The sequence below is a fragment of the Daldinia vernicosa genome (assembly GCF_022497035.1).
Source record: "Daldinia vernicosa strain CBS 139.73 unplaced genomic scaffold F5Y00scaffold_36, whole genome shotgun sequence".
NCBI lineage: Eukaryota > Fungi > Ascomycota > Sordariomycetes > Xylariales > Hypoxylaceae > Daldinia > Daldinia vernicosa.
Genome location: NW_025953952.1, coordinates 19554 through 31654, shown reverse-complemented (window position 1 = coordinate 31654; position 12101 = coordinate 19554). Strand labels below are relative to the sequence as shown.

The window sequence follows — 12101 nt, the reverse complement described above, 5'->3', positions numbered from 1 at the left end:
CCTTGTTCTGTGCGAAGGACCGAGAATAATTCCCCACAAATCAGCGGCTATTCTCTCCCCAGGTTGGAATTTCTCGTATATAATCCACGCCAAGACTCTTCACGAGATGTCTATAATTGAACCTTGCGACTCCTCGCGAATTGTACGACCTCATTGTGACGACTTTCTGGTTTGGGGTATTAATACCCGAGAGCCTATAAATCGCGATTCTTCGCGTCTATTATTCCATCAATCATTGAACGAGAGTAGCTGTTTATCGTGATAGCTGATGATAGAAATGCATTAGTTTAGGTATTCCCTTGTATTCTCACTCAGGGATATCGTGAGGTGGATGGGGGTTTTCGGAGCCAACAGAAAAGGCTTCTAGCTACCTCGTATATCATTAGCAAAGACTTATACTCAGTCAGGTGAACTACTTCTTAGGTGTTAGTAATAGGGATTATATAGTATACGGACGGATGTCGGATGGGGGGTAGTGTGAATAGGGGGCAAGCTAGCTAAAGAGTTTGCGTATTGTTACGACTATAGTCGCCGTCACTTATAAATCTCAAGATGCTTAGGAGAACAGTGTCAGGCTCTTGACTAGGAATGCGATGAGGTTCCTCTAGTCCTCTTTCTAACTGACGGATAACGCTGCAAAATGGGTGAATGGCCATAGTGCGGGGTATAAAGGATGGAAGATCTATATAAGAGGGTAACTTGCCGTGATAGTCTTTAGGAGAACTATCTTGCGCTATTCGAATGTGTCGAGTTGCAGATCGGCTGACTCAGAAATGCGTAAAAGTGTGCCCTCTATGTTGGTAGATCGGTTGACCCGGCTGCGCGAGAACATAGAACCACGATCGTAGAATATTTTAAACGTGCTACAGGACTTAGGAAGTTTTGACTTAGGGAAGCAGCTTCAAAGGAATTTACTAATGAGAAGGCACTTAGGCAACTATATCTTTGAGAATATATTCTCGATATTAACTATAATTAAGTGTTAAATGGAGTGGTGAGTTAAATCTATCTCTCATGTCTTCCAGAAATATCCCTAACCTTGTATGCTACCTAGGTACCTAGGTAAGTTTATACACCATATAGCGACCGGCAACTACTCTACGCCTAGTTACTATATAGCTCATTGACGAGTAATAAACTACTATCTATCTAATTATTAGATTTCTTAACACTCTTCCATTCTATTGCGAGACTGCCGATCAAAGTAAGCGCCGAGGTGCATAGACCAACTGTAAAGACTTTGGTTAGAGCACGGTTGTAAGCCACTAAGACCGCCTGTAGGTATTGCGGCGGCGTAATAGACCGAATTTGGGTTGCTCCAATATTCGCGAGGTTTGGCAGATCAATACCACCGTTAGGGAATGCCGCCGCAAGGTTTTCGATTAGTTCGTTTTGGAGCACAGATTGACCCACGGAAACGAATATCGCCCCGCTGATTGTCTGCACAAGTAAAATAATAGATGTGCCCGAAGGTATATCCGCCTTAGGTAGGACAGTTTGTATCGCCATATAGGGTTGTTGCTGGCCCAGTCCTAAACCTATTCCTAACAGCGCCTGGTAGCCAACCCATTGAGAGAAGGTCGCATCCACCGTCCAGGTGGTTAGAAGGCCTGCTCCGACTGGGGTAATAATAGAGGCAAGTATCATCATCGGAGCATCTAACAAGAGTTAATCTTTAGATGCTATAATTCAATGCTAAGGATAATATGTTTATGACTTACAGTATCCAAATTTAGAGACCAACCCTCCCGAAATCATAGCCATGATAACGACTCCTAAGACGAATGGAAGTAGTGCGATTCCGGCATCGACGGCGTTGACACCACGAATAACCTGGTGCCAGAAAGGAATGTAATAAATAAACGTGAGGGACGTTCCTCCGTTACAGAAGCAATTCCATGTGGCGGCGGCCATGCTCCTCCTGGTTAGAATTCGGAGTGGGAACGTAGCTTCGGCACCCTTCCAATATTCAAATATTAGAAATATAGCCCCTAATAAGGCGAATATAACGAATAGCGCGATGATCCGGCCGTCGTTCCATGAATAAGTCGAACCGCCCCACTGGAGTGCTAGTAACAAACAGACAATGGAAGGGATGAAAATTAAGGAGCCAACTATGTCAATCTTGCTCAGTTTTTCCCTCAGAGAAATGGAGTCGAGCTCAGGGCGCTTTGGAGGGTTTAAAAGAACCAGGATGGCAGCTATTGTGGCACCACCGAATGGAAGGTTTATATAGAAGCACCAACGCCACGTGAGCTTGGTTGAGAATATCCCGCCGAGTATGGGCCCTAAGACCGACGCTACGGCAAAGACAGCTCCGAGGGAACCAACAAATATCGGGCGAAATCGTAGAGGAACAGAGCTAGCAATGATAATCATAGCACCGGACGTGATGCCGGCCCCCCCTAGACCGGCTATGGCACGACCGACGATGAGGGCTGTACTAGTTGGAGCGAGGCCACATACTAGGGATCCGAGCTCGAAAATGCTGATCGCAGCGAGGAAGGTGTATTTAATAGAGAAGTTCGCATAGACTCTTCCGTAGAAGAGCTGAAAAGCTGCCGTAGTTAAGAGATATCCTAGTTTCCTATATTTAGCATTTAAGAAGGTTATGTGTATGCGCCAAGAGCTTGATAGACATACCGCTACCGTACCAACCCACATCGGATAGCTTCTGGAAGTCGTCCGAGATGCTGGGTGTGGCATTGGCTACTATTGTCTGATCCTAAGCATTTAATCATAGTTAGTATGCTAAAGAAGTTGTATGAGCGGAACAGGTAGTCAAGCAGGGGGTCATACCAACGAAACTAAGAACACGGCAAACCATAAACCGATGCCAACAGCCACAATATTTACCAGCGGCAAGGGCTTCTCGGCATCGACAGCTGGGTCATGGTTTTGTTCGTGTTTGTTTTCTGTACATCGATCTAGGTCATCCGTAACCCGTACGGGCTTCTCTTCCGATGCCATGTTCCGTGTTTAAAAGTAAGATGATAATAAGTCGTAGTTAGCCAAGAATAAACTGTAAATATAAGACAAGGTAGACAGTCAAGAGTACCTAAAAAAGAGAGAGAAAATAAAATATCTCGAGGCGTATATTTTATATGTTGCCCAAGGAGAGGACGGAGGATGGTAGCTTTATGGATCTTATAAGTGGAATGGGAACTTGACCAATCACATAAAAGGAGAAGCCTGACAAGGTTCGCAGAGCCTTCTAAATTGGGATTAGAACCACGAAACTAAGCATTTTTATTGGCCAGAAAGGTATCTTTTCTTCAAACGACGATTCTTACTCCCTTCTTATTCTATCTGACTCGTAATCTAAGGCGATAGTTTACCATTCAAAGCCTCTCGTGTCGCATCATAAAATATAGGAGATAGGTAGGTAGGTACCTTTCATGCCAGCAGCATGCTTACTTGTGGAGCTGATCCATCTCTACCCTCTGTCCCCCGTTCTAAGGGTTGTCTTACTTGCGTATCTCGCAAGACGCGTTGCGGTTCGTTTTTCACGCTATGTGACTACCTGTCATTGCTTCCACTGCTAACATACGACCTATAGATGGAAGACGTCCAACTTGCAGAAATTGCGAGGAGAGAAAACAGGTTTGTCGGGGATATCGGAGACGGGATATCGTGTTTCTAAGTGATGGATGGCGAGCTCCAGGGGTCGCGGCCTCGGAACGAAAAAAGAAACTGCCAGCCAGGACAGAGGAATATGAACCCCTAGAGTCAGGGACCTATTCTCCTGGGGTTCTCATACCGCATTCAGATTTTTGTCCCCAAAAAGGTCCTAACGTAGACCGACGGCAATTATATATTGCCTTTTTCCTCTCCGAGTTTGGACCGGCTGTCCTGAGTGGCCCTCATCTAATATTCGATCTGTTTTACTATTATGCTTCAATTCCTATTACTCAGACTTATACAGATACGATACACTACTTGTCACCAAGCTGGCCCGTAGTGCTTGCCGTCCACGCACTTGCTGAAGCTCGATTCGGAAGAGCCAACGCCGATCTAATATCGACACAGCAAAGCGTCAAAATATATGGCATGGCTTTGAGGTCTATGTCAGCCAAGCTCACAGAGTTACATGATGCAGATTCGGGCTTTCGAAACCTCTCAGAGGGCGATTGGCAGCATCTAGTCTTCTTCTGTATTGTGATGGCATGTTGGGAAGTATGCTTACGCCCTTATATTCCTCAAACCATGTAGTTATTCTAATTTCAGCAAAGCTAGAAATGTTTCCAACTTCGAAGATGTGGCAAAATCATATCCGCGGACTGGCCGCCGCTATTATGTCTAGAGGTACTGAGCACGCCTACTCGGATAATAACCTGAGGCTGTTGGCGGCTTCACGCTTGTTCATAGTAATACCCCTCAAGTTACTTTCGGTTGGTGGCCAGAGCTGAGATGTGACAGATTTTGCAAACACTTTCATGGAGACGGCCAACCTTTCTTTCTGACTCTTCACGACACGGCCAGGCCCCTATCCACTCTGAATTTACGTTAGAAATAAGAGCAGCGCAGCACGAACTCAAGTATCCGATCGCGACCTTGGAAAATAACCTCCAATCACTGGATCACCTAATAATGGACGTCTCTTCGACAGCTGCCGTTGCCTCCAAATATGACCAATTACTTGCGAATATGTCCGGGGTGGCTTTTTACAGCGACAGCGACAGCGGAAAGACTCTAATTAATCTGTATAACGAAGCCGAAACATTATTATTCCGAATTGAGATGCAGCTTGCGTGTTGGGACACGGCCATCTGCGAAACCCCACTGGCAGTCTGGCTTTCGAACCACCAAAACGCGAGTGCTGGGTTTTGGTCTACAGTGGGGTTGGATCTCCGATACGTCGTCGACACCGTTCTTTCGTTTCGTTCGATGAGGGAATACCAGATCTTTACCCTCCAATGTACGGCCGCTATGTTTCTTCGGCTTCTTATCAGCGACATGCTGGCCCTGACGCTCACTACGGGGCTACATGCAACATTTGTTAATCCATACGGTAATATTGAACGACATCGAGTCAAGCTTATGGGCTATGCGCAGAGGATACTTCGAACTATCGGCTATGGCGTGCTCAAAGAGAGCAGATTGGCAGCTCCCTTCTTCCTGGCAACTGCTTTCCAAATGGCGACTGTAATTACGGAAAGGGAATGCGAGATCCTTAAAGCGCAAAACGGTGATAGAGGTCTGATAAAGAGGTGCGAAGATATGAGATGTCTGGCTATATATTATATGAACTGGGCTACGCGGGATAAAATCTCAATTAAGATGGACGTGAGCCCTCCTTATTAACAGATACATGAGTTCACGGCTTATGGAGAAAGGCCTCCTTAAACTGGGCTGAGTACGTCGTCTGGCTTATTGGAAGTTTGGGTGCTCACTCTACGAGAATAAATACTCGCTAAATAGATGGCTAGTATATATACTTCAAGAGTGTTTACATTTTTGAATATCCTTTACATTGTATCTCAGCCCGGTGGAACATCAGTCATGTCCAACCTGCGCTCTATTGCTCTCCCGCCTAGTATATAATTCCGCGCATCACGCCTTTTCCTTGCCCAACTTCTCGAGAAATTGGGCAGCGACGTCGACTACTGCACTCTCAAATGTTCTTAACTTCCCGCCCAGTAGCTTCTCTACATCGCTGGAGTCGTACTCAACAGGCAACGTCGGAACCGTGCCCTTCTTGAAGACCCCCTCTGCAACTGCCTTGGGGAATGCCTTAGCGACGTGGTCGAATATCGTTCCGTAGTCGACCTTCGTCGCGATACCAAAGTCCTTGGGTCCATCCTGTTGCGGGTCGAGGAACGCCACGCGCAGATGGGCGTCCGCCACGTCGTCGATGTGCGCGAAGCCGCCGTGGATCGGGAATGGCAGCTCTCCGCCCACCATGCCCATCATCAGGAAGTTGTTGGAGCTGTTCTGCGTCTGCATCATAGCGGCGTCGAGGGCGAGCTCGTTGCGGCCGAAGACGTATCCGGGCACCACGTGGGATACGGTAAAATGAGGACTGTGCTTCTTGACGAACTCGTCCGAGTTATGCAGCTCGACTATCTTGCCCAGCACGTACGCCTCAAAGACGTTGTCGAAAGTGGTGGGGACGGGGTCGGGTAGCGGAACGCGCGTTTTCGCCGAGACGGCGGTGGGAGGCGGCACGGCGCCGAGATTCGCGACGATGGATGAAGTTATGATGACGCGCTTCACGCTGGGCGCTTTAAGCGCGGACGAGAGCAGGCCCGAAGATATTTTTATCGTCGGCTGGAATATCTCTGTTGTGGGCTCGTAGCTCGGCACGGGTACGGGCGAGCCGGCGTGGATGATGTGCGTGACACCTTGCAGGGCTGAATCAAAGGCGCCTTCGACGGTGAGGTCGGGTATGATGACCGGGGAGAGGCGTTCACCAGGCGCGAGCTTTTGAACAGCAGGGTTTGAGGCGACTACTTTGGCTTTGTCTTCTGATCTGACCGTATAACGTACATTGTGGCCAGCGGCGAGGGCGGCGAGAAGGATGCGAAAACCGATCAGGCCAGTAGACCCCGTGATAAGAATCGTCGCTGCCATCGTGTTTTGTTTTGTATCTGAAGTATATATCTGATATGTAGTTTGGATGTACTGGGCTCTTTACTGCGACGGTGGTGGTTGAGTCCTAGGTAGCCTGCTGGAAAGGGTTCGTTATTAGATAGTCTAACACCCTGGATATCGCTTAACTCGTTTACTCTATGTAGGAATACGAATGAGGGAATATAGGACTCGAAAAAGGGGGAGCGATAGCGAGAGGCAGGAGAAGAAGCTCTGACATATTGGTGTGCAACTGCAACGCTTTTAATGACTCCCTTGTTTAGGAAATATTGTATATCGTATGCCCTATGCTCATCCTTCCAACGGAAAGGGACCCCTCGGTAACATCTGGCGGCGCAGCTATGCAGCTACTATACGCAGCCACGCCGCTGTGGTACATCGATCGAGGGGTCCGGCACATGCTTCAAGGATGATGAGGTGCTGTTGCTGTGCCTGGTACGGGCATCGTTCTTTATTGGGTCAACTCGAATAATAGTGGGTGGCTTACATTGTCCTATATTCTCATTATATTACCTAACAGATATACTATGATATACTATGTATATACCTCATCTTCAGCATCTCATCACTAGTGTATAGTATAGGAGCTTCTTAATCGGAATGAAATATGAGATGTCCAAGATTTAACTAAAACAGGTAGTTAATCAATCATTTATTTTTACATTTATTATCCGAGTTTTGTGTTTCAAATCATGTCAAAGCTATAATAGGAAAACCACGTTTCGTCCCCACGTCCCCCTCTATATACCCTACCCCCCTCCCCTTTATCCTTGCCCTTGTCCCTTGTCCCTTGTCTTCGCCACTTTACTCTAGACTTTCCCTCTTTGAACTCGTCTCCATCTCCAATCCTAATTTTAGCGATTTGAGCCCACCCCTAGGCTGCCCTAGTTATAAGCGCTGCAACACCGAGTAGCATTATCACCCTCGAAGGATTCACTATCGTATGCGTGCTTAGAGGCATTGGAGGAGTCTGGCCGACTTGTACAATACCATCGCATCAGAAGGATTCACTTCGTGACGCTGTAATCGTATCATCTAACGCGAAGAAGGCATGAAAGGATGGACTTGGATGATCTTAGATGTTCTTAGGTGGTTAGGTATCTCGAATATGATTTGGTCCTTTAAATGCTTCGGCGTCGCTTACGCGATCTCGATTCGTCCTCCCCTCCTAACCTAGGGACTGTCCTACCGTTTTCCGTTATACCTACGTGTAGTCGTGTACCTATTAATCAAGCCGTCAGCCTGTTGGTACTCATCTGTCAGCAAGCCCATTAATTTTCTCAAGACGTACAAGTGTTGCAGTAGTTGGTCGAAAAACACTAGAAGCCTTACACAAGTTCCAACCGAACCAAGCAATTGTGTTATCACCAACAGATTAAAAACACAACCGAGAGAGTCTTCTAGGACTAGGTAGCATCAAATATGGCGGCGCCACCACCTTCGCCAGACCAGTTTCCACCTGGGTATCTGGAAGAAGACCACGGCGGGCGAGTGATTGCTGCTGTTACCACTATTCTCGTTATAACCACAATCCTTTTTGGGCTGCGACTTTGGGCAAGAAGCTTGACAACAGCACAGCGAGGATGGGACGACCATGTATTAATTCCAGCTTATATATTCTTGCTGGCATTGTGTGGGAGCCTGTATGGTAAGTTGAGAACTCTACTCTTTTCTCGACTGTATGCATATTTCGCCCCATGGTTATCATGCTAATTGCTCTACGACAGCTGAGGTAAAACAGGCTGGGCTTGGTAGACATACCGTGGCGGTGGTAATGGAGGATCCCAACAAAGTGACCAAATATCTTCTGCTGCTGTATCTCTTGGATTGGTTCTACGTCCCGTCCAATATGCTATCCCGAGTCTCTGTAGTCATCTTGTACCTACGCATCTTTACCGACAAATGGGCGCGAGCTGCTTGCTGGGGCGTCATAGGCTTCTTGGTCGCGAATTGCCTCGCCACCATCATCGCTGCTCAGCTCGAATGTACGCCCCTTGCGTTTACCTGGGACAAGAACATCGAGGGCGGCAGATGCTTCAACCAGATACTATGGTACCAACTTACCAACTTCCCCAACATCATAGGCGACGTCATGATTATGATTCTACCCATTAGAACCGTCTGGGGAATAAAGGCCTCTGTCGGGCGAAAAGCTGGTATTGCGTCTGTCTGCCTGACAGGCAGTATGTAAGTAGCCACTTAATTTCCCCCTACCCGTCGGCATCTTGCTTACATCTTCCTCAGCGGTTTGATAGCCTCGTGCGTGCGTACCAGCGTGTTCTATATCCAGGCGGATGTGATTATGACTGACCCAACATGTAAGGAGGCCCCGACTCGTTTTGAGCCCGCCTGCTAACCCCGCGTAGTTGCCGACGAGGCATTTTCATGGACGGCAATCGAATGTGGCATGTACTTCTCGGCCGCTTGTCTAATAGGATTACGGCCACTCCTTGCCCGCCTACCGCATTTCGTCAAAAAGCGCGTCCTAAATGCATCGGACAATGCTGGAGGCACTTACGCGCATCAAACCAATAAGATGCACCTAGGCAAGTACTACAATAGCCACTATGCTAGTATCGTGGCCGACGACGAGATTGGTCTACGGAGCCAAGGTGAGATTCCGCTTCGGCCTACGATACCACCCGCACACTTCGGCCGCGATCCTTACGGGAAGGATCTGAGCAAAAGCGAAATTCGCGTAGAGACCAATATCGAAATTCGGAGGGATTTCGATCGGTCTTATCCTTGATGTGATTTTCGGGCGGGAATTGGTGGGGTTATTTTTCTTTTTTTATGCTGGTACTTTTAACGGACTTAGAGATGGTGGCATCTCTGTATGTAAAGCATCCGAAAGTATATAAAAATCTCTGGCTTGGTATGAATCTAGAGTGGATTTCTAAACGTGGACATGTCTTAAGATCCTTTCAAAGTACTTCAAGGTTTTAAGCCCAAGGCCCATGGTTTAACTGAATCATCGCTATTTAGGTACTTAATACCAAACATGCGAAGCTCATACTATAGAAGCTGAAGCGTCTACGTAGAGAAAACAAGGATAGGAATAAAGATACCTAGGTAGGTAGATATATAACTAAACATCTTATAATTTACTATCTCTATCTATGAGCTCTCTGCCGCCGCCTGCACTACTACCTTCGCCTCTTCCGGCTCCGGCTTGTCAGTCGGCGCTGTGACGGCCAATTTTGCTTGGCGGTGTAATATTCTCGGTGGCATACTTCCGCTCTTATTGATTGATGCGGTACGCTTCCATCGACTGTTCCACACGCCGTCGTCATTCTGTCGAATGTAATACCCCAAGTCTGCCGTAGGATCCCACTCCGTCTGAGAAATTCCGTTGCCCAACCAACTGAACCTGTTCCCGGCATACTTGACCTCCCAATCATCCCAACGAGGCTCGCGGATCGCCTCGAGGTAATGTAGCGTGCTTCCGGGCCAAGTAGTCGGCACGCGCCCACCTACCTTATGATTGTTGTGTGAATTTCGGCAGTTATCAGTCCACACGGCTTTATCCATGAAGCTAGCTACGTGTGCTTTGAAATCGGCACAGGCAGCTACTTTCGGTGCCATACTGTGGATTGGTTCTGTTTGGTAGCGATCGATGAACGAGCAAATATAATCTGCTTGGGCTTCGATGGCAATAAGTGTAGGACCGTTAGAGACCGGTGTGTAAGGGCCTAGGAGCGTAAATGTGTTGGGAAACTCGGACGCGCCCACACCCATGTACCCCATGATGGACTCGGCCCACTCCGTTTGTAAGTTGCGTCCTTCGGGACCATAGATAGGGTAATGAGATATATACGACGTGTCGAAGCCCGTGGCGCAGATTATCACATCGCCGTCGTAGCTAGACCCCTCGTTGCTGATAACACCGGTAGATGTGAAGGATTCAACACCGCTGTATACAGCTGTCACGTTTTTTTCTTTGAGTGCCTTTTTACAACTTAATTTAGCAGGATCTCTTCAAGAAGTAGTACGTAGGTAATTTACTCTAAGATATCTGAAGCCGGATGGAATCACTCGCTTGCAACCGACCGCGAAGTTGGGTATCAATTTCTTCCGAGACTCTTCGTCGTCGAATATCTTCTCCATCTCACCTTTAAGCAGAGTCTTGCATTGCTCCTGCAACACTGTACCTTTGAGGTAAAGACCTATCTCTATGGTTACTGACGAGCACTGCCATCCATATTAAGAAGACATACTGAAAATACTATTCATAGTCCTTTCGTTGGTTTGTCGCAACTCCAAGACGGTCTCCGGCTCCTTCTTGAACTTCTCAATCTCCTCTTGAGTGAACTGTCCAGCCTCGGTAGAAATGTCTGGGAGGACCCACGTGGGGGATCTAATGAAGATGGTGACATTCTTGACGATAGGTTGAATCGCGGGCAGTATTTGTACGGCCGAGGACCCGGCCCCGATGAGCAGCACGTTTTTACCATCGAGTGGTATACTCCTGTCATAGTCTGCGCTATGGACCTTGACACCTTTATAATCGTCGATTCCGGGGAGCTTCGGCCATGATGGCTTGTTAAGGTAGCCACAGGCGTGGATCAGGATGTGACAGGAATCATGGATAACCTTTCCGGTGTTCAAGTTCTTGACTTCAACCTGCCATTGTCCCGTTTCCTCTACCCACGTAGTCTTCTGGACGGCATGGGATAGCTCAATGTGTTTGTTTAAGTCGTACTTATTCGCGAAGTCTTCAAAGTACTTTTGGATCTCATCCGAACCGGCGTAAACAGAGGAAAAGTCGGGCTTCTGTTCGAAAGAGTAGACGTAGTTGTGCGAAGGCACATCGCAAGCACACCCCGGGTACCTGTTCTCATACCATGTGCCGCCTACGCTCGGATTCTTCTCGTATATCTAAAGACTCATTAGAATTTTGATGTCATCTCGTGTTTACATCATGTTTCAAACCGTTAGAGAATAAGACCTAAACGACCGTTGAAGCTTGTACGCCAAGCATAGCCCTGATGCACCCGCTCCGACACATATTATTTTGACATGGCGTTCATTGTAGATGGCTTCCTCGCGTAATGGATCCATGATTGTCTCGTATACCTAGGCTAAAGCTGACGAACGAATAGGTACTTACTTACACCCTTTACGAATCGGTTTATACGAGTTAGTTATGTGGTATTAAACCCTACAAATACCTCTCAAGGCGGCGTAGCAATTTCATATACATATCGTAACGAAGCCTACTAGGGCCGTACAGGATTAGATTCATGTTGATGGCGCCAGTCAGCCAGTTTACGATCAATATCCTAGGTAAAAAGGATTCGACAAGGTAAACAATCCTCACGGTATATCTACCAGGTATAGTATGGCATTGGTTGAGCCGGCACCTACATGAAGAAAATGCCCCGAAATCCTGGAATGTTAACGGGTGGTTAATCAGGCGTCATGGTTCCATAAAAATTCAGCCACAAGCGGTAGATGCTTATGTAGATATAATGATGCTTGCTAGTTACACTGCTTGCGAAATTTGATGA

At 47.3% G+C, this 12101-nt stretch overlaps 5 protein-coding genes across 5 annotated transcripts; 2 read left to right on the top strand and 3 right to left on the bottom strand.

Annotated features, from left to right (window-relative positions):
• Window positions 1-1149: 1149 nt before the first annotated feature.
• F5Y00DRAFT_271283 (MFS general substrate transporter) lies at window positions 1150-2970 on the bottom strand (the record flags this gene model as incomplete). The annotated part of the gene is made up of 4 exons (XM_048012768.1): window positions 1150-1658; window positions 1722-2579; window positions 2644-2725; window positions 2800-2970. The coding sequence occupies 4 exons, from the start codon at window positions 2968-2970 to the stop codon at window positions 1150-1152; spliced, it is 1620 nt and encodes a 539-aa protein (XP_047863087.1).
• A 345-nt stretch (window positions 2971-3315) lies between these two features.
• F5Y00DRAFT_122026 (uncharacterized protein) lies at window positions 3316-5429 on the top strand. Its single transcript, XM_048004063.1, has 4 exons — window positions 3316-3497; window positions 3560-4176; window positions 4233-4367; window positions 4420-5429. Exons 1-4 carry the CDS (start codon window positions 3410-3412, stop codon window positions 5302-5304), a joined length of 1725 nt encoding a protein of 574 aa, XP_047863086.1. The 5' UTR covers window positions 3316-3409; the 3' UTR covers window positions 5305-5429.
• On the bottom strand, window positions 5430-6722 carry F5Y00DRAFT_122027 (putative cinnamoyl-CoA reductase). Its single transcript, XM_048004064.1, has one exon. The coding sequence runs from the start codon at window positions 6571-6573 to the stop codon at window positions 5554-5556; it is 1020 nt and encodes a 339-aa protein (XP_047863085.1). The 5' UTR covers window positions 6574-6722; the 3' UTR covers window positions 5430-5553.
• Window positions 6723-7427: 705 nt separating this feature from the next.
• On the top strand, window positions 7428-9632 carry F5Y00DRAFT_241859 (uncharacterized protein). Its single transcript, XM_048008421.1, has 4 exons — window positions 7428-8239; window positions 8319-8778; window positions 8836-8909; window positions 8958-9632. The coding sequence occupies exons 1-4, from the start codon at window positions 8014-8016 to the stop codon at window positions 9338-9340; spliced, it is 1143 nt and encodes a 380-aa protein (XP_047863084.1). The 5' UTR covers window positions 7428-8013; the 3' UTR covers window positions 9341-9632.
• Window positions 9633-9697: 65 nt separating this feature from the next.
• F5Y00DRAFT_241857 (FAD/NAD(P)-binding domain-containing protein) lies at window positions 9698-12084 on the bottom strand. The gene is made up of 4 exons (XM_048008420.1): window positions 11524-12084; window positions 10809-11469; window positions 10597-10757; window positions 9698-10539 (listed from the first exon to the last, which is right to left on the bottom strand). Exons 1-4 carry the CDS (start codon window positions 11650-11652, stop codon window positions 9709-9711), a joined length of 1782 nt encoding a protein of 593 aa, XP_047863083.1. The 5' UTR covers window positions 11653-12084; the 3' UTR covers window positions 9698-9708.
• Window positions 12085-12101: the final 17 nt, after the last annotated feature.